Source organism: Lates calcarifer, linkage group LG7_1, assembly GCF_001640805.2.
Source record: "Lates calcarifer isolate ASB-BC8 linkage group LG7_1, TLL_Latcal_v3, whole genome shotgun sequence".
In the NCBI taxonomy this organism is placed as follows: Eukaryota; Metazoa; Chordata; class Actinopteri; family Centropomidae; genus Lates; species Lates calcarifer.
In genome coordinates this window covers 6,915,672-6,937,297 of record NC_066839.1, presented here as the reverse complement: position 1 = coordinate 6,937,297, position 21,626 = coordinate 6,915,672, and the positions used below count along the sequence as shown (strand labels likewise).

General features: G+C 40.9%; 5 protein-coding genes across 7 annotated transcripts in view; 2 read left to right on the top strand and 3 right to left on the bottom strand.

The window, feature by feature from the left end:
* Positions 1-19: 19 nt before the first annotated feature.
* On the bottom strand, positions 20-4,808 carry bpnt1 (bisphosphate nucleotidase 1). Of its 2 annotated transcripts, XM_018661646.2 has the most exons (10): positions 4,339-4,808; positions 3,492-3,613; positions 3,215-3,319; positions 3,009-3,116; positions 2,787-2,835; positions 1,766-1,849; positions 1,471-1,562; positions 1,203-1,400; positions 554-659; positions 20-372 (listed from the first exon to the last, which is right to left on the bottom strand). In XM_018661646.2, the coding sequence occupies exons 2-10, from the start codon at positions 3,609-3,611 to the stop codon at positions 221-223; spliced, it is 1,014 nt and encodes a 337-aa protein (XP_018517162.1). In that variant the 5' UTR covers positions 3,612-3,613; positions 4,339-4,808; the 3' UTR covers positions 20-220. The 2 variants fall into 2 exon arrangements, with proteins under 2 accessions (XP_018517162.1, XP_018517163.1); XM_018661647.2 differs by lacking the exon at positions 1,766-1,849 and having other exon boundaries at positions 4,339-4,787.
* A 147-nt stretch (positions 4,809-4,955) lies between these two features.
* On the bottom strand, positions 4,956-6,631 carry saysd1 (SAYSVFN motif domain containing 1). The gene is made up of 2 exons (XM_018661649.2): positions 6,215-6,631; positions 4,956-5,774 (listed from the first exon to the last, which is right to left on the bottom strand). Exons 1-2 carry the CDS (start codon positions 6,395-6,397, stop codon positions 5,451-5,453), a joined length of 507 nt encoding a protein of 168 aa, XP_018517165.1. The 5' UTR covers positions 6,398-6,631; the 3' UTR covers positions 4,956-5,450.
* A 14-nt stretch (positions 6,632-6,645) lies between these two features.
* Positions 6,646-8,986, top strand: grcc10 (gene rich cluster, C10 gene). 2 transcript variants are annotated; one of them, XM_018661651.2, is made up of 5 exons: positions 6,692-6,736; positions 6,987-7,075; positions 7,370-7,423; positions 7,793-7,969; positions 8,463-8,986. In XM_018661651.2, exons 3-5 carry the CDS (start codon positions 7,372-7,374, stop codon positions 8,600-8,602), a joined length of 369 nt encoding a protein of 122 aa, XP_018517167.1. In that variant the 5' UTR covers positions 6,692-6,736; positions 6,987-7,075; positions 7,370-7,371; the 3' UTR covers positions 8,603-8,986. The 2 variants fall into 2 exon arrangements, with proteins under 2 accessions (XP_018517166.1, XP_018517167.1); XM_018661650.2 differs by lacking the exon at positions 6,987-7,075 and having other exon boundaries at positions 6,646-6,736.
* Positions 8,987-9,037: 51 nt separating this feature from the next.
* LOC108873463 (cytospin-B) lies at positions 9,038-16,781 on the bottom strand. Its single transcript, XM_018661634.1, has 13 exons — positions 16,762-16,781; positions 16,206-16,231; positions 16,021-16,107; positions 13,677-14,150; positions 12,650-12,740; positions 11,873-12,532; positions 11,706-11,793; positions 11,518-11,593; positions 11,390-11,426; positions 10,676-10,772; positions 10,470-10,586; positions 10,157-10,216; positions 9,038-9,952 (listed from the first exon to the last, which is right to left on the bottom strand). The coding sequence occupies exons 1-13, from the start codon at positions 16,779-16,781 to the stop codon at positions 9,863-9,865; spliced, it is 1,923 nt and encodes a 640-aa protein (XP_018517150.1). The 3' UTR covers positions 9,038-9,862.
* A 3,371-nt stretch (positions 16,782-20,152) lies between these two features.
* The window catches only part of LOC108873470 (disks large-associated protein 2), a 94,872-nt gene continuing 93,398 nt past the window's right edge, over positions 20,153-21,626 (top strand). The window contains exon 1 of the mRNA XM_051071809.1: positions 20,153-21,250. Coding sequence (XP_050927766.1) covers positions 21,115-21,250 — 136 coding nt within the window. The 5' untranslated portion in view covers positions 20,153-21,114. The remainder of the gene's footprint in view (positions 21,251-21,626) is intronic.

The window sequence follows — 21,626 nt, the reverse complement described above, 5'->3', positions numbered from 1 at the left end:
AAATCACCATGTTCAAGTCTTCAACAGGAGAATAAACAATGTATTGTTTATGTAACATTTAACAGTAACACTGAAATCAGATATTAAAGTTTTGAGTAAAAAGTGTAGTTTTTTGTAAAAAATACATTTTATGACATTCTCTGACACAGGACCTCATCTATGGATGGATTTTAAAGCCCCTGCAGTGGAACATTAGTGTGTTTTCTGATTTAGACAGACCTCAGTCTGACTTGAGGGCTTGAAGTACTGACTGTGGTACTCTGCTGACGTAGTAGTCGTGGTTCCGTAGTGTTGCGAGAATGCCAGCAGAATTCATGTGCTTGACGTTAGCATCATAGCGGTATGCATTGCCATGCATGTCAGTCAGTTTACCTGCAAAAGAAAAAAAGGAGATATTTAGCAAACAAAGACCAGTTAAAAGTTTAACGTACAGATGCCCACCAATAAAATATATGGATAGTCTGTTTTAAAAACTTCTTACAGTTTGTATATGAGGACATGTTTCTGTATTTGAATACTCCCAATGTGCTGAGGTATAAATTACAGTTTTTACCTCCAACTGTGTGCAGGATGGCTTCAGGAGCACAGGTGTCCCACTTCTTGCATCCTATGCTAGCGAAGACATAAGCAGACGCCTTTCCCTCAATGAGTTGGATAATCTGCAGAGAGACACAATAAACAGTCGTTCTTCACACCAGCAGGCTCTTTGCTTGGTGTTCTGCTAGCGTTTTTGCTAAAATGTCTTTTTTTGTTTACACACAATAAGTTTCCAGTGCAGATTCACTTACAAGACGATGACAGACTCTTGACTTTGCAGCAATAAAATCCCACCCAATTGATTAATCCATTAATATAATAACATTAATTTAGGAAGAGTACAAAACATTTGTCAGTTTGCCAACATTTGAGTGTCAAATGTTAGAATTGTTCATCAGAAGTGATCATGATTTTGAGAAGCCAAAAATGACTACCAGGGTCTTGAAAAGTCTTAAAAAGCACTGACTTTAGGTTCCTAAAAAAAAAACCTTTCAAGGTAAAAAGTCTCAGTTTAATTTTGAGGTCAGGTCGGAAACCTTGATAGCATTTGATAATTCATGAACAAGTCATCTCTACTCATGACAGAGCTTTTGGTTGAACTGAAGGACTAAAATTCTACTTTACACTTTCACAAGCTCGGTGTTAAATCTTTAACTCCATCTCACCTTGTTTCCAGCACCACCCACTCTTATAACCTCATGTGGCTCCATGGCGTCTACGCAGTCAGTCACCAACTTGTTGCTATGGGAACGGGTGGTGGTGATGATTCGTCTGTCATCTGGGACTTCCTGCAGCTGAAATCCAAAGGCGCCCAGTCCCAGCATCCCCCACATGGTTCTTCCCAAATCTGCTCCTGCTCCAAGCTGAAAAAGTCTGAATTAACCAGAGTGTTTTAAAACTCAGTGACAGGACGTCATTTAGTTTGGTCTGTACCTGGTAGTTGTAGAAAGGCTGGTTGATGACACCTGCAATAGCTCTGCCTCCATAAGCAATACCAATAAGAACTGTCACATTATCCAAGAGCCCTGAAGTCAGAAAACAGCAGGATGTTAGCTGGAGGCCACGCAACAAAGCTGAAGCAAAACTGAATTTAATCGCTAAGCAAACATGAAATTCTGCTGCAGCCAGTCTTCAGTTTATATATTAACTTTATACAGAGAAATTTTATTGGTCCAGAATAATTCATGTTCAACGCTGTCAGATCACTGTCACTATCTGTCACCCATACAGAGAGCTGTGCTGTGAAGCTGAGAGGTGTCCAACCCTTTGTGTGGTATCTGGACCTCAGTCTGGTGATGGAGACACCTTGATGCTGGGGCCAGCAGAGAGCGAGTGAGAGAGAGCACGAGTGAGTGAGAGAGAGAGAGGTAGACAGCAGAGGCCGAGACACACAAAGAAAGGAAAAGAAAAAGTGAAAGTGACAGTGAAGCTCTGAGAGCCGAGAGCCAGAAAGCAACCCAACAAACTGGAGCAGAGAAAGTATTCTGCAACCAATTAACAACAAAAAGGAACTAAATGAATTCAGGTTTGCAGGCCAGGTATCAAAATGTGGCAGGGCTGAAATGATTAGTCAATTAAGTAACTGAATAATTGATTAATCAAAGTCACTTTACAAGCAAAAATGCTTTATGCATTATTGTTAATTTGTTACATAAACTGATGATCATCACTTCATGAATGATTTTCATGAATTATAACTTACAATGTAACAACACAGACTAACAGCAAAAAAGACAACAAAGGATAGTTTAAATAATGGTCAAGCGCTCATTTATGACATCATTGGGTTTCATTAGAGTTTTGAACCAAAAGGATGCTGTTACACTTTGGCATGTACAGAGTCAACAGGTAATGACATGAGGAGCAGCTGCTGATTTGAATTAAAAGACAAGGTTCAGGTTGTGCTTTCTTAAAGCTGAAAAACTAAGAAAAACGAGCGAGTGGAACTTATTTTGCCACACATACTGTTATCATAGCCAAGAATGAGCTTCCATGGTCTAATGTTAGTTTAGCTGCAGTGGTACTGACAACATGCTGCAAGACCAGAATGTACTCCTACTGTGTGTTTTTCTTTGATGTCTCCAGCATAAGATGGTGGAGACACTGAGGTGCCAAATGTGTTTGTTCAGTGAATTCCTGGATAGCTCACAATAAAGTCTCAGCCCACAGTGCAGCAAACAAAATTCAAGCATTCACACACACACATATGTAGAGGCAGAATTCTTAAGAGGCATATTTGAAAAGCCTACCTTCAGTGTACTCCTTTGTGCCATCAAGAGGATCAACCCACACAACAAGCTGAGATTAAGGAAGAAAACAAAGAAAGTAAAATGAACACCACAATACATTTATGCATTGATACAACTGAGCTGCATTTTTTAACATGTATGATGTGTAGAAAATGCTGCTTTATTCAGTTCAATTATTCAGTTATAGAAGATATACACCACACTTAATGTACTGGGGGTTACCTCCTCCTCTTTCAGCCCACTATATTCTGCTGGACAGCTCTTTTGAAGGATTTCCTCGGCCTGGCCATTCTCAATGAGCTCTTCCTTTATCTCCTCAGATGGAAGGTCCTGCAAGAACAAGAGATATGTGTAATCATCTGCCTTTTGCCTCACCGTCTGTCTAAAGCTCTAAATCAGAATAATATTGAAGGACTGGTTTCACTCACCTCCTCTCCAATAATGGTGATTTTTGGGAAGCGTCTGGACAGTGACGCACAAATGCTCTGCTGTGCCAGTCTGTCTGCCAGTGTCTGCAGATCAGTAGCTCCTGTCTGTGAATGGGCACATGCAGGAATCAGAGAGAGTTAAAACTCACTCTGTAATGAACTTACAAGGCAAGGAGCATTATAGCTTGCCTTAAATCTCCACAGTATATGTTGTTTAATGTGTCGGTCTGGGTCAGGCTTCTCTGGGATTTGAGAACTGAAAACAGCAGGGTCCTACCTTTTCCACAATGCCAAGTTCTCCACTGTGAAGGACCTTCCTCACAATGGCCCCAGCCTTTTCAGCCACACAGTATGCTGAGGCCACCAGCCGCATAACCACAGCAGGATTTCCAGACATGGCTGACAGACAGACACAGACAGTACACCTTTAACTGACACATTCAAATACATTACTAATACCTACAGGGCCACAGCTGTGATAACTGAAAATGCTGCATCTATTTCTAAAAATTCTGAATGCAAGACTTTTATTCAGGGTTTTGTCTCTTATATTGTGGAATTGCTTCTTTATTGCTAAGTTCAAACTCTCAGTACTCCTCCCACTACTGTAAATTTAATTGAACACTACTATCTTTGGTGCGTTGTGCAAACATGATGATCAAGTGCGATTTTAGATCATACTGTTATGAGCTTACAGGCTCTTTTGAGGTTTTTAATCTCACCAGCACGGTCATTTTTTTATTCCAGTTAAATATTGTGTGTGTTTTTTATTTATTAATTTACAAATAAGCGAACGGAACTAATCATGTTTGGCTAATGTTTAAATAATCACTGGACTCACATCGTTATTTAATTTGCAGCACAGCAACTGTTACCATCATACATCTGAATTTAATTGATGAAGAGTTAAAAACTGAGCAGGGAACTTTGCATCTTCGAGCAATGATGCTAGCAGTGTAAATAAAACAGCGTGTAAACTGTCCAAACGAACAGTTAGTCTCTACAGTTCATGCTAGTTTGCATGTATGCTGTTGATAGCTAGCTGAATCTGAAATATTACGCCGCAAATGTCGAAATATCAGTTACAAAATCGGATAAAGTAGTGAACAGGAGGAGATACTTACTCAATCTATCACAGGCAGCCACCACTTTCTGCTAATTTGAAACCAGGACAAACAGGAAATGCAGAACCTTTGACCTCCAAAGAGCCGCAATGAACTGTCAAGATTGTTATCTACCCACTCCCCAGCTAAATTTTCAGCTGACAAGCAACTTCTACTAGCTAGGGACACGTTGCGCCCACATAAAAAGGGTGGTAACAAGGACTTTAACTCAACTACCATCTTTAAAATACCGAGGGTGTGCCACTACTTCACGTCCTAGTTACTAAACTAAAACGATCAAACGTGATAGGCTGGTCGAGCGGCTTTTAGGCAAACGTGAAAGGAGGCTGGGGGTGAACCATCTCGCTTTGCCTGTAAAACATGCACTCTCTGTACAAATGTCATACAATGGGTCCAAGTGCTCGTCGTGTTTGATTTAAGGGAGGGAGACGGGCTCAAACTGACTTGCTTAACATGGTGTCTAATAAGCTTTCCTATTAAGCTCAACTTTCATTACTTTTATCCAGAAACTTCCATCCCCAGTTTTAAATTAACATTTTAAACCCTCACTTACTTTAACAATTTATTTTCCTGGCCAAACAAGATGTAAAAATGTTCTACTCCCAAGAGACAAGACATTGGACTCTTCAAAATGTTTTATTTAACTTTGACTGCCTTAAATTTCAAGTAATCAGCATTTCTATCAAATAAATTAACAGCAGTTTACCCTTTATATTGTCTCTGTATGTGAGTCAGGATCAGCTGTTGTCTTCCCATTCACATTCCTGAACAGCCCCCCCACATTTATTTAGTATAGGAAAATGTCAAATGTTTAATGTTGAAAGATATCATGGAAAAAAAGGTGCAGCCCTACTTGTGAAAAATGCTGCACATTATATTATGAGCTAAATGGTAGTGAGGATTGTTGTTGCCCTGTAACATTAACATTAATATGTTTTATGTCTCCAACTTCCTTTGACTTGCTTCAAAAGAGTGTAAGTGGACAACTCTTAATTTTAGACAGACAGTAATAAGCTGATATTACAATTTTAAATCACCGTAAATTCTTTTAAAAATGTTTTGAAAAGAAAAAACCCAGATTATTTGATATAGATGTGCAAATCACAAGCACTTCATCTGTTAGCCAGAGGTCTGTAACCCATCTCTCCCTCTAGCTGCTCCGCAGTGAGGGTGCCCAGCAGAGGCTGACAGTCTGGGTTGAAGACAGAGTAAGCGCTCAGCTCTCCAGGCTCGCGGGCCGCCGGGCTACGGAGTCCCTCGTAAAGCCAGTAGAAGAGAGAGATGACAAAGAAAGGCAGGCCGAACTCCAGTTCAACAAACAGGCCGAGTAGCACCAGCCAAAGCAGCACTTTGAGCAAAATAAGGTTTGAGATGACAAACTTTCTTGATGCCAGCCATCTTCCCAGAGCAGAGTCCAACAGCCAATCACTGCGGTCCTGCAGAGAAGACATTGTAAACATCATAATCTGGCTCAATGGTTCTGAGGGGTCACAAAATGATTCAGATTTATAAGAGAGAAAAATATTTTTCTGCCATACACAACCTCAGGTTTTTCTAAAGAATATTTTTAAGGTTAAATAACAAATATTTTAGCTCCTCAAGACTCTGAAACTAATAGCACTGAATAAACTGAGAAGAAATTTGGTCAGCTGCTCTGAGCTATTATTTCAAACACAACCCCCGGTTCCCACATCACATGAGTACTCATGCCTTTCAATACAGAGTGAAGCTGTTTCAGAGGCAGAAAATTAGCACTTATATTAACTAGCTGCAACAAAAACATGTTGGTTAAACAGTAATGCAACAGTAAAATATTCCAATAATATATGTTGCCAACCTCTCACTTGACTCGTGGTTTATTTGTTGGTGATCTTACCTTGGTTTCTGAGCATGGAGGTGCAGCTCGGTTGTTTTCTGTCTGTCGCCTGTCAGCTGTTAATGTTGTTTCAGGCTCAGCAGCTACAGTCGGTGCACTGTGCTGTGGATCGGCGTCCTGATCCTTTTTAACAGCATTTTCAGCCTGTCGTCGAGCTCTGAACTCGGCAAGCTTCTTCTCCATCGACACTAAATATTCACTTTCGTTGTAAGGCTTGCGTGTCAAATCAGCTGCTACGACAACTCATTAAAAACTTCTTGATATCAGCTTTGCTTTGGTTAAGCTTTAAAAACATCTAAATACATGTATATTGTCTGTCTCTCCCCTTAACTTACACTTAATGTGACATTTTGGAAAGACTGAATAAAGCTACTAGCTTGCAGAGAAGTTTGTTTACCTTTGCCGTCAGCGTCTACCGGAAAGAAGCAAGTCATGTCGTAAAAGCGTTCATCTGTCGTAAAAGGTGACGTTTTCAGGCTAAATTTCACAGCTCTGCTACAAGCTAGGTGATTTCCACCAGTGGTGAGTTTACAAACCTATATACATGAATGTCTCAGTAGCCAGTGACTCTTTTTAATGAATATTTGTGTTGTGGTTGCTGTCGGTAGCAGTCTCCTAAGCTAACATTAGATAACATCAGTTTCTAACCTGTCGATAGAGAAGGTAATCGATGAACGAACATCAACAATGTCCAGCTCATCATCACAAACCTCCTCTATCCCGCCTTGTTACTGTAAAAGACTAGTTAACGTTTGGTTAACTAACCTAACAGAGACCAAAACCAGTGGTGGAAGGAGTATTCAGATCCTTTACTGAAGTAAAAGTGGAGACACCACACTCTTAGAAAATACTCCATTACAGGTAAACATCCTGCATTCAAACCGTCACTTAAGTAACAGTATTAGGAACAACATTTATTCCAGTTATCAAAGATAAAAGTGCTCATCATGCAGAATGATCAGTCAGTGTTATATTATTACTGTCATTATTATTTATGTATATAAGCGGTACTAAATAGTATATTTGGTCAAGGTGGTTTAATCTTGACTGCAAATACATAATTTTGTCTGCAGCAGTCCTGTATTGTCTTAGTCATCTATAGCAGTTTCTTTCTTTCCTGTAAATATCTGGTTATTCCCTCTCTTCCCTCCTCAGACATGGCCTCGGCTCCAGCACAGCAGCCCACCCTGACTGTTGAACAGACCAGAGGTGAGGAGATCTGGTTTGGAGCCGTACACGTTACTTTTTGTAGCTTTTTGGCCATTTCTACAGTGATCCTTGTTTCCATATACTGGTCGGACAAAAAAAGTGGATTCACAAGGATTTATTCCAGCAGCTCTTTGGAATTTTTCTTTTGCTGTATTTAGAATAACACCCAGATGTGTTTAGGATACTGTCACTGTCACATTGTCTAATTAGTATGATTAGTTACTGTATACATGTGTTTGTCATTTGTGTTGGTGTGATGATCTTACTGTCTTTTGGTAGGTGGGTGTTTGCTCATTGGGTTCACTTGTAATGAAATAGGGTGGAGCGCATATATGCAGGACAACTACTGAGGTTTGTCTCATCTCACAGTGGTACTGAGTGAAGTGATTCAGGCCTTCTCGGTACCAGAAAACGCGGCTCGGATGGAGGAGGCTCGAGAGAGTGCTTGCAATGACATGGGCAAGATGCTGCAGCTTGTGCTTCCTGTGGCCACGCAGATACAACAAGAGGTCATCAAAGCCTATGGATTCAACAATGAAGGAGAGGGTAAGGCTGCATTTTCTAGCACTAACATGTAGATTTAGGCACTCATGCCTTATGTTGCTTATGCTGATGTTTTAAGCAGAAAGGACACATACAGGTATGCATATACTCTAGTTGGCAGCTTTCTGGATTACAGATGTACTCTGTGTGCACCAGATGAGTCCAAGAAACAGAATAAATTCTGGCATCGAACAAGATTTTATCACAGCATTCACTAGAGCTGGGAAATATATATTTATATAACTCTGATGCCTTAATTAGAATTTCTTCTTGAATTTACTGAGCTATTTATTGAGGTACAGTGAAATTAAGAGATGATTTTCTTTCTCTAAATGTTTCTGTATGTATCATTATCACCGGAAAGTGACAGAGGTCAACCAAACAATACTGTCACATTACTGTATTTTGTTAAAATTGCCACATGCTTCTACTCAGAAACAGCACGTCATTCAGGGTAGATGCACGATTTATCATCTTAGCTCTGCTTCACTTTCAGGTGTCCTAAAATTTGCCAGACTGGTGAAAATGTACGAAACCCAGGACCCTGAAATTGCAGCCATGTCGGCTAAACTGAAGTCTCTCCTCCTGCCACCTCTGTCAACACCGCCTATAGGTGGCGCCATTCCAGCTTCATAGGAACTATGTACATTCATTGGTCAACTGCAAGGTTACTTTCATTTAATGCTTTGGATCTGTGTCACCACACTGTAATTCCAAGATCAAGTTTAGAGATTATGGAAAAGTTAGCTCCAAACTCAATACACTAATGCGCCCCAGCAAAGATTAAACACATACATTATCAACATTATGGTTTCATTTAAAGCTTCCTTGCAAAACTTGTTAAATTATTGCTTTTGAAATGTTTCAGTATGTATTTGTTACATGTTACATTACCATTTTCTTATGTCATTGAACCTTAAACATTTCCTTTAATGCCATCTTTTATACCATTTTTATATTCTGTCAAATGTATCAATGTCATTTTTGTTATATATTAAAATGAAAAATGGTTTCTGTGAATCTGTGTGTGTCATATTAATGGAGAAAATGTGGTGGAAAGAAAACAATAACTTACATTATACATAACTTTATTATTGCAATAAGGCTTTGTCAGCAACAGCTTCATATATTTATCATAGTTTTAAAAATACTGATGGGATTCCACACATTTACATATATACATTTCCTCAAAGGCAACTTTCCTCAGACAGTCTCTGTAGTTTTTAAGGTTAAAACATCACCATTACATATATGCATATAAAAATCTGGATTCATGTCTGCTCCCTTTTGCTCTGTAAGACTTAGTTTTTGGTGCATGCAGACATGACAACACTGTATCATGGCAGGAGAAGTTTCTGACTAAAATGTGTGTTTTCTTTTTTTTTAATCTAGTCAAGATAAATAAAACAGAAGTGCCCCAAATTCTGAAACCATCCACTTAAAAATACCACACATTACATTAATCATAAAGTGCTAATTTTTCTAAAAAGGCAAACAGTGCAAAACCAGTGCACCCAGCACCCAGTAACAAATGTGAAAGTAACTGTTGAGCAGGTGATTAACCTGCTATGCTACTTATGTATTTTAAATATTTTTGTGTCCTGTGTATATTTACCCATCATCCAGTGTGACTGCAATGTACAGTATGTAGAAAAATAAAAGTATTCCAAGGGCAAAACACTGTTTAGTTTCTTTCATCTGGCTGTCAGCCAAGAGCCGTGTCTGTGAGAGGGGAAACTGTATCGATAAATAAAATCATCTCATATCATAAAGTCTAATATTGAAATTCTGGCTGGCGAGCTCAGAGCTCCCTCTTGTGGTCAACAGCGTTTCAGTCCTTCAGCTCCAGTCAAAATGATCAAGAAAGACCAAGAGCAAGACAAGAGAAAGACGACTTCACATCTCAAAGTGACGGAAAATGCTTTCGACATAACCCAGTACCCTCTGCCAGTCGGGCCCGTCGGCCTTCAGCATCTCCTCCACTGTCTGTCGCACAGTTAACATGAAAAGATGAAGGTTGTATGAACAGAGGACATAGATACTGTCAACTGTGAGATCTGAGAGTAAATCTTTCTGACAGGGCTGTCACAGTAAACCACTTACATAGTAAGCTAATCATAAATCTCAAGCAAAATATTTTGGAAAACATGCACCATATATTAGAAAAGTACTGTACAAAAAGTCTCTCACCAGTGTGGCTGTGATTCCCACACTCTCTCCTGTCTTAAAAGCAAGGTCCAGATTTTCTCTCTGTAAAAACACAGCATTCGAGTCAGAAGCAGTCTGACTGTGATCTCATGACCACAGCGATGATGTGAGTACAAGTGATCTATGGCCTTCTTTTATGATGCAGGAGATCATCGATATTTGTGTCTGTATAACTGATATCCTTTTCTGTCTCTGTAAAAGTTTTTTTTAGATTTAAACCTGTGGTAATGGTCTTTGTGAATGAACTGAACACAGAGTATAGAAATCTGCATGTTTCATGTTGCATTTTGTTTACCTTGTTTCCTGGGTTGAGGCTGTCATAGGGGATGTGACTTGGTAAATATGTGTGATAAACAGCACAGAACGCCAAACCATCCTCCCAGCTGCTGCTGAAGTTTGTAATCTCAATATGCTGTTACATTAAAACACAAATGATTAATTATGAGAAGATCTGATTTGTAAAAAGGTATTTTAAAAAAAATCTCAATACTCCTCTCTAACCTTATAACCTTGTGTACGACTTTGGCACCAGCGCAGCAGGGAGTTTCTTCTGGAGCCGCCATGACGCCTCAGCAGAGCACTGAAACCATCCTGAGGTCTGGGAAGACGAGAAAACATTTCAGTTCACAGTAATTTGAGTGACAATGTTTAACATAGTTAACATAGTTACGAAGCACTTAAACAAAGAGCATGAGAATCAGTTATAAAATGGCACAGTGAAAAGTAAAACCACACATAATAAGATTTAAAACAATAGCATAATATAATGCAGGAGATATAGAATCAGTATGTTAGTTAAAAGCCAAGTTTAGCTTTAGTTTACAGCGGTAGCTGCACAAACTGTTCACAGTTTAGGTATCATCTTTAGAATTAATCTGCAAGAAAAGCTTTTTCTGCAGATTCAAGTGTGCTACGTTTGACCTGAGAGTGTGGCCAGGAAAATGCTACTCAGTCTCACTCATGCTAAACATTTATCAGTCTCAGGGGCTGCTGACATGTCAGTATCAACAAATAAGAGTGTCTAATAGTGATCCAAGATGGGTTGAATCGAGGGCAGTTGGACTTGGCTGTAGATACTTGAAGACATCCAAGAGGCTTCTTCAGTTATTAAGAAGTCTACAACCAAGTCCAACTGTCCTTGATTCAACCATTCTTGGATAAATACAACCTGACTGATGAAGAATCTCCACAGACAGATGATTAACAGCGACTTACTTGATGGAATCCGAGCTTTGGTCTTCATCCTGTTTTCCTGCAAGATGTAAATGCAGCCAAAGTCACATTAATGTGCACTTACTAAGCTGTCAAAAAATGTAATGGTGGTTTGGTAAGTTTAAATTCACCTGTATAAAAGCTAGACCAACTGTCCTGTCGCTGTAAAATGCGATCCATCCTTCTCCCTTTTGTCGGCTCCTCTTTCTGTTGGAATAAAGAAATAATACACAGGCCAGCAACAATCACATCAACGCCTCCCCAGTCATTTAGACGGATTAGAGATAATCCTGATAAACATGTTCAGCAACTGTTGTACCTTGCATAGTGGCAATGTTGTGCTTGTGTTTTTTGAGATCCCATTTTGACTGGATGAGTCAGTTGGGAGTGGAAGACGAGATAAACTCCTGAAACACAAAAACGTGTATGTTTGATTTTGATGTAATTGTCTTGTGTGGGGCGGGGTGAACTTTCAGGTAGACTCACCAAGATCTTTCAGACAGCATCGCAATCCTCCTTGGATCTCTCTGCCCATTCTTCTGTCCCTCTTCTTTCTTCTTCTCCAGCGCAGCTAAACTACGAAGGTATCCCTCTGCTACTCCCTTCCCTCTCAGCTGTGAGCTCCCTGATCCATTCACCTTCTCAGGATCATGACCTGCACCTTTAGTTTCCGCATCTGGATGTGCTTCGTTCTCCTCCTCCTCCTCCTCCTCCTCCTCCTGCTGCTGCTGCTGCTTCTCCAAATGTTCAGCTTCAATCTCTGCTTCAGCTTCCTCCAGAACTCTCTGGATTTCCTCTCCCTGCCCCTCCTCAGAGTCTTGTCTCTCTGCCTGTTTATCACCATCTGTTACGTCTTTCACCCTGCGTGCGTTTCTCAGAGCATCCAGCTCAGCTCGCTCCTGCTGCTGCTGCAGGGCGAGTTCAGTCAGTTTGCGGCAGACGTCTCTGTGCTCAGCTCTCAGACTGTCCAGCTCTCTGTCCTTCTCCTGCTGTCTGCTCAGGGCCCGGACCAGCTGATCCTCCACGGCCCTGTGGCTCTCCTGGAGCAAACCCAGGGCCTGCTCCGACTCGACCCGCAGCCGGTCGGCCACAGACACCTGCGACCTGCAGGTCACACTGGAACTGATGCCACTCCAACCTCTCCTTCTGTAGGAGGAGAAAAGAAAGGAGCAATGAAAAAGAAACACTGTTATCAGAATTTAAGAGACACTCCTCCTGAGAGAGGTTCAAGTAAACCTTTAAGGCTTGAGATTGCCATGTGACATGAAGTGACAACTTACCTTCAGTGTCTCCCTCAGTTTGTCCACCTCCTCAACCAGCTCCTCTCTCTCTGTGATCAAGCGCCTGAGCAGCTCTGACCGACAAACCAAACAAAAAAAAAAAAGCACCCAGGTCTGATTACGTCTGACAGCTATAATCAGTCATTATTTACAGGAGAGTAACACACAGCACTGCTTCATAAAAGGTTCAATAAAAGGGGAAAATGACCGGTTTAGGAACATTAATGATGGCTCTATTCTATTTAGCCTTACCAGTGGGCAGGAGTGTGTAATACCAGGGTTGGCATCATCGTACATAAATGGAATATAGCCAGAACTGTTATTATCATTACTACTATTAAGAATATAAGCAGTGGTAGCGGTTGTTACACGTGTGTTCAGTTTACTCATCAGTAGAAGTACTTCACAGTCTGTAAAAACAGTCTTTGTTGCTCTTTATAGAATCTGAGAAATGACCCTGATGCTGTTATTGTGATATCATCACGTTTATCTCAGTCCTGGCTTTATGACTTCATTCTTTAACAGAAAGCTCATGCTACCAAAAGAGGTGTGGAGTTGGAAAGGCGTGGGCGTTTACCAGCAGGGTAGGCCTAACAAACGATGCATTATGGGAAATGTAGAATCCAGTTTTTTTGGAGCATGACCCTGTAAAATTCAGGGTCTCTGGGTCTTTGGGAGCAGATGGTGGTGATGATCGCTTACCAAGAGCTTCAGCCATCATTGCGTTTACAGTACAACAGGGGAGGGCAAGATGACCACTACCTCTCGATCCCCAGGAGAAAAGGGGACACGCTAGCTTACGCAGCACCGTGTAAAACAGATGGGTACGGCCAAGTGATAGGTCCAAGTGGGGGATTTGGAATTGGGTCTTTACCACAACAACTACAACTACTTTAAGCAGAGGGAGAAGACAAACTCTGCTGCTTTTGCTATTTCTTCTGGTCTCCAAAAAAAGTCAACAACAGCACCTTTAAAGAAGCAAAAGAAAACAATGATGATAGAGGGCCTACCTACTGCTCCTGTGGTCACATCAGTGTTGGGGGTCAGGCCTAGCGGGGCCCTGTAGTGCTCCATCAGACTGAGTAAAACCAGGGTCATCTCCTCTCCGGCTCTCTCTGCTGCAGGCTGCGGCTCCAGTCCGCTATCTCTCTCCTGCCAGCTCTGCTCTGACGGTGATCCTCTGGACGGAGGCAGAGACCCCGGGCTGCCCGGGCTGATTGTTGCCTTCCCCTGTCTCGCTGCTGCATCGCTCACATTTATCTCGGAGGGGGCAATGCTGTCTACGCTGATCACGGCCCATTCAGAGGGAGCAGACAGTTTCTGTGTCCAGTCTGCGACTGGAGAGGTGGTGGAGGGGGTGGCGCTGCCAGCCGGCGATGGCGTCTGTGCCTTATTAGATGAAGCTGCAGAGGATAAGGCCATGGCAGTCAGCTCTGCCTCTGAGGGCGTGGTAGGAGGCGTGTGGAAGAAATCTAAAGGAGAACCTGAGAGGGGGAAATAAATAGTAAAACAGAAGAGGAGCAAAAAAAAGAGAAAGGCATAGAAGTAAAAGAGAAAAACACCACTGCCCTGAGCTTTAAAATCATCTAATACAAGTTGAAAAATGTGCTGAATGCAAAGCCCCCCTCTTCTTTTCCTCGATGCAGATGTAAGCACTCAGTGTCCGCTCCCTTATTTACTCTCCTGGGCTGACTGATGCAGCAAAAAGCCTCTCCTGCCAATGTCTTGGCTGGCAAGCAAACACACACACACACACTATTCCCCCATGTGGCTAGATCCAGGAAGAGAGGCAGTTTTACCCTGATCTACTATCTAACAGCTGCTCTCACTGCTACCACCAGGCGATTACATCCATCATCAGTGCTGCAGATATTTTCAGACATTTGGTAGTGAGTAACGTTGCTGCATTATTATCCGTTTGGCTTGGCTTCTAGATCATGACATCCTCTATAGTGTCACCGGTCTTTGACAACTAATGTTAGAGCTACATGAGTTCTGTATGATGCTTAAAGAATGCCGTTTAAGCAGTGCACTGAGACTTTGGCAGGCTACAGAGAGCTCCACCTGCTACGACTCAGATCTTTTCATGCTTCCCCTCCTTGTCCTTGTGTTGTACCGCAGGATTCTGCAGACTCATCATTTCCCTGGCAGCAGCATGATGTAGTCTGTTCGGCTACGGCAGTGGAGCTATTCTCATCCCCCGGTCTGAGCACACTCCCTGCGTACTGACAGCCGAGAGATGAGAGCCAGGGGCAGCATTTTAAACAGCTGTAAGTGAGAATTAACCAGAGCGAGCGATTGACTGAATGTCTCCAGTTAGAAAACATGGCGTAAACGCCGCCGCACAGGGGCAATTTTGCACATTAGCTGAGCCAACGACAGCTGTGATGCTTTGAAACTGAATGATACTTGAAGGCATGAGAGAAGCTAAAAGATCTGACGCTGCTGAATCCAACTTTCACTGAATCCTCTGAGATACAGCTCTGATTCATCACTTCCTGTACCAAGAAATGTTTCAGTCATCATACAGTGCCTCGCACCAGAATTTCATTTGGGTAAATATACAGAGAATCACTCAATGGAATTGTGATTCTCATCTCTACAGCAGCCTCAGTTGATGACTCAGCCTTATACAGGTATACATTTACACAAAAAATATTGTAAAAACATTTGGTTGAATGAGTTTGGATTTCCCTCTCTCCCCCCTGAGGGGCTTAAGTTCAAAACATGCTTTCTGCTGCCTTTACAATGTCTGAATGCGCTTTCAGTAAACAACATGTTACAATAAACAGAATTTATCTTTGCATTTTCTTAGAATTAGTGGAATGTACTGAAAAATCACTGCACTCAGTTGTTTACCTTAAAGCCAGCTAAATCTGCTATTCCAACTGAAAATAAACTGGTTCTTCAGAAGTTTACATTTTTTGTATTTATTCTAAGTGTATGGATTCTGACTTTGTATTGTTTTCTAATGCAGAAGAGAAACAAGCGCAAATATTTCAGCTGATGCCTCTCTCAGTGTAAGCGTGAATAAAAAACGTGAGAAGGCTTATCTTTTGATCCCACTGCAAACCAGTTCAACACATAATGAGACACAAACAAAAAAATGTTGCACTTTCTGTCTTTGAAAAAAAAAAAGGAGACAGTGTCTATAAATAGTCATTCTTACAGTATAAGGATCAAAAAAATGTCTCAGTTCAAGATTGTGAGAGAAAACTGGGCATGTGCAGTGCAGCAAATTAAAAACAGTATTGTTCATCATCTGTCCTTTGAAAAGAATTTATAAAAAGTGAAATGTTTCCATGATTGTAATCCAAAACAAAACCACCATGTGCATCTGTATTGCTGTGATACCTGTAGGGACATGGTTGTCTTTGCCAGCATGGTTACCCATGATCCAGCAAGGGTGGGTCTCTGGATTGTCCTTCACTGTGTCCTCTGCTGTTTGGAGAAGGGGGAATAAATATAAATATTTCATGAGTAAGACTCACTGCTGAACTTTTGATCAGCAGAACAAAAGGGATGCAAAATCTCCTTACCTTGGAGGTGGGAGCTTGCATATTTTCTGTGATAGACAATAGGGTCATAAAAACTGCAGTAATTACAACTGATAGTTTTTTTTTTTTTTTTAAAAACTAAAACACCAAAAAACACTGCCACTTGTGTCATGTACCTTGAGTTTTCAGTGTCGGGCTGACGACAGCTGCCTGATTTCTATCAGACCTCCCACTCAAAAAATTAAGAGCTGACCTTTACACAGATGTGACATACACTTAACATGAAGTAACCCAATATGTGGAGTCTTAAAGAGCCACAGACGTGTTCAATGATCCATCCTAAGAATGTGCTGGCACCTTCCCCCGCAGTGCTGTGGGGTTATATCCTTTTTAACACATGGCCGACTCTGCTATGAAAAACCAACCAAACTCCATTGAACAATCTAGTGATTTAAGGTTGCCATGGTTATTGATTCAAGATCCAGACATTAAACGCAATAAATAAGGTTAGTAAGGCATTGGTGGTATCCCCAGACAAATTTGGCATGCAGATGATTTCTTGTGATGCACAGAATTTCACGATAATTAAATTTTTTACCCACGGCTGACTTGAGCCATCGCAGATTATTGTTAGGAGTATTAAAGGGTTCGGCTACCAAGAGAATTAGCTCTACAATCTAAACTGTCACTAAATCAAGGTGCAGCTTGGTGAATGGTATGCCGTATTAAAGAGAACGCAGAGTTAATTTGTAAAATGTCATTCAAATTTCCAAGTGCTAAATATTCCTGTTCTCAACCAGGAAGGCAACTTTAAACTGCCCGTTTGGTGAATGAAGTTTGGAGTTACGTTATTTGTTTTTACAAAAAGAACTGTCCGTATCGGGGTTAAGTGATTGTGTTTTCTCAAACTGTTTTGGCTGTGAACTGCGTTGCATCTAATATATAACACACCGGTACCCTCCAGTTTCATTCATCCTACCTGCTCAGCCTGCCAGCTGGACGCCCTCCAGTCTGGTCCCCAGCTGTGTCTCGGCGTCTCGACCTCCTTGACGGAGGTGTACTGCGTCCCGTCTCCCAAATTCACCGGAGAACACGATTGGAGTTGCTGACAATCATTTCCCTCCAATATCCCATATCCACCACACAGCTACAGAGAGGCAGCCACCATCTATAAGTTGAATCCAATTCACAGTAACATGCAACTCTGCTTCTCCTTTAAATTCAATGCGACAAAAAGCGAAGAAGGAGGCAGAAACAAACTGGCTGCGCAGCTGCTGCACGCTGGATCAACGACACGAAATGTTGTTAATGGCATTATTTAGAGCAACGTTTTCACAAAGTGGCCATTTAAAAGCCCAAATAGTGCGTGGTCTGTTGAATAAAATGCTGTTGCTGAGAAAAGCAAGCGATGGGAAAAGCAGCTGAAAGAAAGCAGTTCCACCTGCTGAAGGATAATTATCTTTTGTTAAATGCAGGTGTGGTTGGCAGCCAGGTAACAGGTCTTCACTTCACGCTGTATGAAGGTGTGTGATGTTACACAGTACCTGTCATAGCTCACAACAAGTGAAACGAAAATAGCCCTCGGTAAGAGGGCACTGTGCCAGCACTGAATGGAAAGCAAAGTCATTAGATTATTTTCACGAGTAGAGGAATTTCATTAATGTTTTCTCAACAGTGCACTCGTATTATTCGCCTTAGCGGGTTTCACTGACTGAAGAGCATCGCTGGAAGCCCACAAGATAGGACCCTCTGTGTTTTCCAGCCTCCCACAAACAACATTAAGAATTAATTAAATCGCCCAAGAAAAACATACAGTTTTGCTTTGGTGTCATTGCACGTATGAAGAGTTGAATACTTTTAAGCTCACGTTGTCAAGGAAATTATCTACATTACAGATGAGATTAACAAGACAGAGGCCAGCAGTGGTGGGGGGAAGTATTTGATTCATTTACTTCTAAGTAAAAGTAGCAACAAACAAACAAACATACATACACACACACACACACACACACACACACATATATATATTATGTCTCTCTCTCTCTCTCTCTCTCTCTGTGTGTGTGTGTGTGTGTGTGTATAGTGTATAGTGTATATATATATAACATTGTATTTTATGAACTAACATTTTTAGTATTTCTATTACTATGTCTGACAGATAAATGCAGTGGAGTAAAAACTACAATATCCATCCATCCATCCATCCAAAATGGAACAGGGCACACATATTGAATGAATTTTAAACAGCAGTAAATTCTAATCAGTAAAAGTTAGTGACAACACTGTAGTGGAATGGATTGAAAAAGTATTGGGAAGAAGGTGAAGAAAAAGAGGATAGACAAATACTACTCAGGGATCACTGTATTGGTAGAGAGATAGTAGTACTGCATGTTTCCAGTGCAGATAAAATTGTGGAAAACTAGAATGTAACTCAGTGGAGTACACACCTCCACCAGGGCCACACTGTCAAAACATGCCTGGATGTACCCCAAAATTTAATTGGTTCTTCACTGGCCCACACCCAGCTCTCCACCAAGTTTGGTGAAAATTGGTTCAGTAGTTTTTGCGTAATCCTGCTGACAAATAAACATAGGTGAAAACATCTTTAGCAGGGGGTAACAAAAAGATATTCAGGTTCGGTCTTGGCCATGTTATACATAACTAATGAAATCTGAATACAAACAAATGAAAAAGTGCTGCAGTGAAAAAGACTGAAAATTAAGCATTTGAAATGCACTGCATTGCATCAGTCAATGTGTGTGTGTGTGTGTGTGTGTGTGTGTGTGTTCAGTTGAATTCAAAATGACAGAAAAAAAAGAGCACAGTGGGGACAAACTGGAGTTAACTGTTTCAGCACCATGGACAGAGCCAATTAGTCTGTGGTTGAATGTTTCAGCACCATGGAGAGTGGCAGAGTGACACTAGATTGTTGTTTATCATTATTGCCCTGTGTATAATCTTAACACAGATTACTGTACGTTTACAGGACCATGGACAGAGCACAGTAAAAAAAGATATCTGGCGCCCTCTCCTGTCAAAACTCAATACTGCAAGGAATAATAAAAAATAACATTTGGGCTTAATCTTAAATTTGTCATCATTTTGTTTTTAATAAAATTAAAACAACATTTCTTAATTTCTTTTAATGAAAACTAATATCAGTTGGATTAATACATAACATTTAGTGATGTAACTTGTCTGAAGGCTGAATGAAATAACACTGTGGGCACTGACAGATTATGAGAAACTGGATACTGGGACACAGCAGGACCCTGAGACTGCTCATTTTGTGTCACTCTGTGGTGCTGTTATATCTTTTAACTCAACTCTATGAGCTCTTTATGCAAAAACAAGTATACTATAATTTTTTGCTGTTTTCAAGTCATGCTGCATTGTTCTTTCACCTTGCATATAATTTTCCTTTTTGTTAAATAAACCCATAACATTTCCATCTAAGTAAAATCTACCTGCAAAGATCCATAACAGTGAACACTGCCTGTGTGTGTCATCGTTGCCATGGACTTTATCATTGTTTTGCAATATTGTTGGTGCAGATTGATTTACATTGTGTAAAATCCATTTGCCTCTGCAGCGTGAGCAGGAGTTCAGAGATGCAGGCACTTTTCAGCCTCTGGCTGTTTTATGCAGTGTACCCACATGATTTCTCAGTGACCTATTCACCTCACTGCAACATCAGTTTCTTCATCAATCTCTCCATGTTTCTCCACACTAATCCCACTCACTTTTTTATGCCATAAATACTGTCTGCAAAGCTTAATACATATCTTCTACAGTTATTTTGCCCATTTAAAAAACAAACCTATAAACCACACTTTAATAATTATTAGTTTTATTATAATTTATTAACACTGAGAAGGGCAAAGTGAAGGAGGAACTTGATGAGTCTTTGGCTCTGAGTTCTGAGCTGATGTCTTACTCCAAGTAAAAGACAAACAGAGAAGTAAAGTAGATTTGACTGCTAAGGTACATTTCAGGTGTGATTTGCTTCCTGAATGTCAGTTATCATTTTATTTATTTTTATTTTTTATTTAACCTTTATTTAACCAGGAAGTCCCCTGAGTCTCTTTTATAACACATCTTAAGGAAATATGTGCTGATCTTGTACACTGCTGATACCAACCCCCCCACCAGGAGCTGCACAGCAGTCTATCTACAGTGGTCTGTAATGAAGCTATGGAGAAAAGTGCCTTACCCCAAGGTACCTCAACAGCCATCCCTGAAGGACATTCACATCCCATTAACAGAAAGTTATTCTTGTGAGATTTTCAGATACAGACACATTTTTATCATCTGACTGCAGACAGTATCCTCTTTTAACATGGATTTTTAAAAATCTAACTGATACTAAATTATTGAAGTTAAGGAACATGACATGAACTGACAGATATGAAATATGTTTCTACTCTTTTGTTTTTAAACTCTAAAGTGAGTTAATACTGGTAATATTTTTCAATAATTTAGTTTTTCAAAATTTACACGCTCTCTTTTTCATGGTAAAAGCCACGTCTACTCAACCACACATAACTGCCTTTTTTGGGTGTATTTTCAATTTAAATTATGAGATCATGATTACGCACATGAAGTGACATTTATTATCCAAATTTCTGATACCTTACACAACATCGACAGAAATGAATGATTTAACTTTTCACACTCTTCCTGTTAAAGTTTGTAATAAGAAGTTACGCGTTTTTTTCTGTTAGATTATATCAATACAAATGTGCTACTGTGGGTGCAGACTTTGTAAAAATGGCGTCTGATATAGACTGCCTTTATAGGCGCAGCTGTGCTATGACTGACCACAACAACATCAGTGCATTCTAAGTCATTTCCAAAGAATGAAGTCTGCCGCTGCATCGGGACTTGCGTCGGACAAGAAAACACAAACAAGCCGCCTTCATCATGGGAAACTACGGCCGCTCTGCTGCAGATGTTTCCAGCGAACAAGGCAATGAACATCTTCACGGATGCCAGGGGACATGATCGCCTCTCACTTATTTATCGCCCGTTTACTATCGAAGAAGAAGTGACCTTCTCTGAGGCGGAAGATGTCAGCGCTGAAAAAGGTAGGAAGGAAGACGCACAGTGTCGTGTTTGTGCATGAACCGAGCCTGCAGCGCTGCCTGTTATATTGTTGTTATTGAAAATTTGTCTCAAGTGCACCTACATGGGGTCTGACGGAGGCTTGGATTTTGACCAGCTGAGCGCCGGGGTATAATCGCACCTGGCCGCACAGACCCAAAGTGTAAATTTCAGAAACTGCCAGAAGTTCTGCGCAGCATGAATGAGTCACTCGCTGACTGATTATTGACTCGTCGTGATGTTTCCTACACCTATCAATCAGCAGCGCTGAATGATGCATGGCGTGTGGGTGAGGTGTTGATGTGAGTGCATGTGTTTGGACGTGGAGGGAGGGTGGAGATGTGTGCGTGTACGTGTGTG

What these genes read in the sequence shown, in the direction of transcription:
- bpnt1 (XM_018661646.2), bottom strand. Translation starts at nt 3,611, where the DNA reads ATGTCTGGAAATCCTGCTGTGGTTATGCGGCTGGTGGCCTCAGCATAC. An exon ending in TCACCATTATTGGAGAGGAG is followed by an intron (nt 3,117 to 3,214) that starts GTGAGTGAAACC and finishes TTGTTCTTGCAG; the next exon opens with GACCTTCCATCTGAGGAGAT. An exon ending in CACAAAGGAGTACACTGAAG is followed by an intron (nt 1,850 to 2,786) that starts GTAGGCTTTTCA and finishes TGCTGGCCCCAG; the next exon opens with CATCAAGGTGTCTCCATCAC.
- grcc10 (XM_018661650.2), top strand. Translation starts at nt 7,372, where the DNA reads ATGGCCTCGGCTCCAGCACAGCAGCCCACCCTGACTGTTGAACAGACC. An exon ending in GACTGTTGAACAGACCAGAG is followed by an intron (nt 7,424 to 7,792) that starts GTGAGGAGATCT and finishes CTCATCTCACAG; the next exon opens with TGGTACTGAGTGAAGTGATT. An exon ending in ATTCAACAATGAAGGAGAGG is followed by an intron (nt 7,970 to 8,462) that starts GTAAGGCTGCAT and finishes CTTCACTTTCAG; the next exon opens with GTGTCCTAAAATTTGCCAGA.
- LOC108873463 (XM_018661634.1), bottom strand. Translation starts at nt 16,781, where the DNA reads ATGGCTCAAGTCAGCCGTGG. An exon ending in AGACAACCATGTCCCTACAG is followed by an intron (nt 14,151 to 16,020) that starts GTATCACAGCAA and finishes TCCCCCTCTCAG; the next exon opens with GTTCTCCTTTAGATTTCTTC. An exon ending in TGTGACCACAGGAGCAGTAG is followed by an intron (nt 12,741 to 13,676) that starts GTAGGCCCTCTA and finishes TTTGTCGGTCAG; the next exon opens with AGCTGCTCAGGCGCTTGATC.
- saysd1 (XM_018661649.2), bottom strand. Translation starts at nt 6,397, where the DNA reads ATGGAGAAGAAGCTTGCCGAGTTCAGAGCTCGACGACAGGCTGAAAAT. An exon ending in CTCCATGCTCAGAAACCAAG is followed by an intron (nt 5,775 to 6,214) that starts GTAAGATCACCA and finishes TCTTCTCTGCAG; the next exon opens with GACCGCAGTGATTGGCTGTT.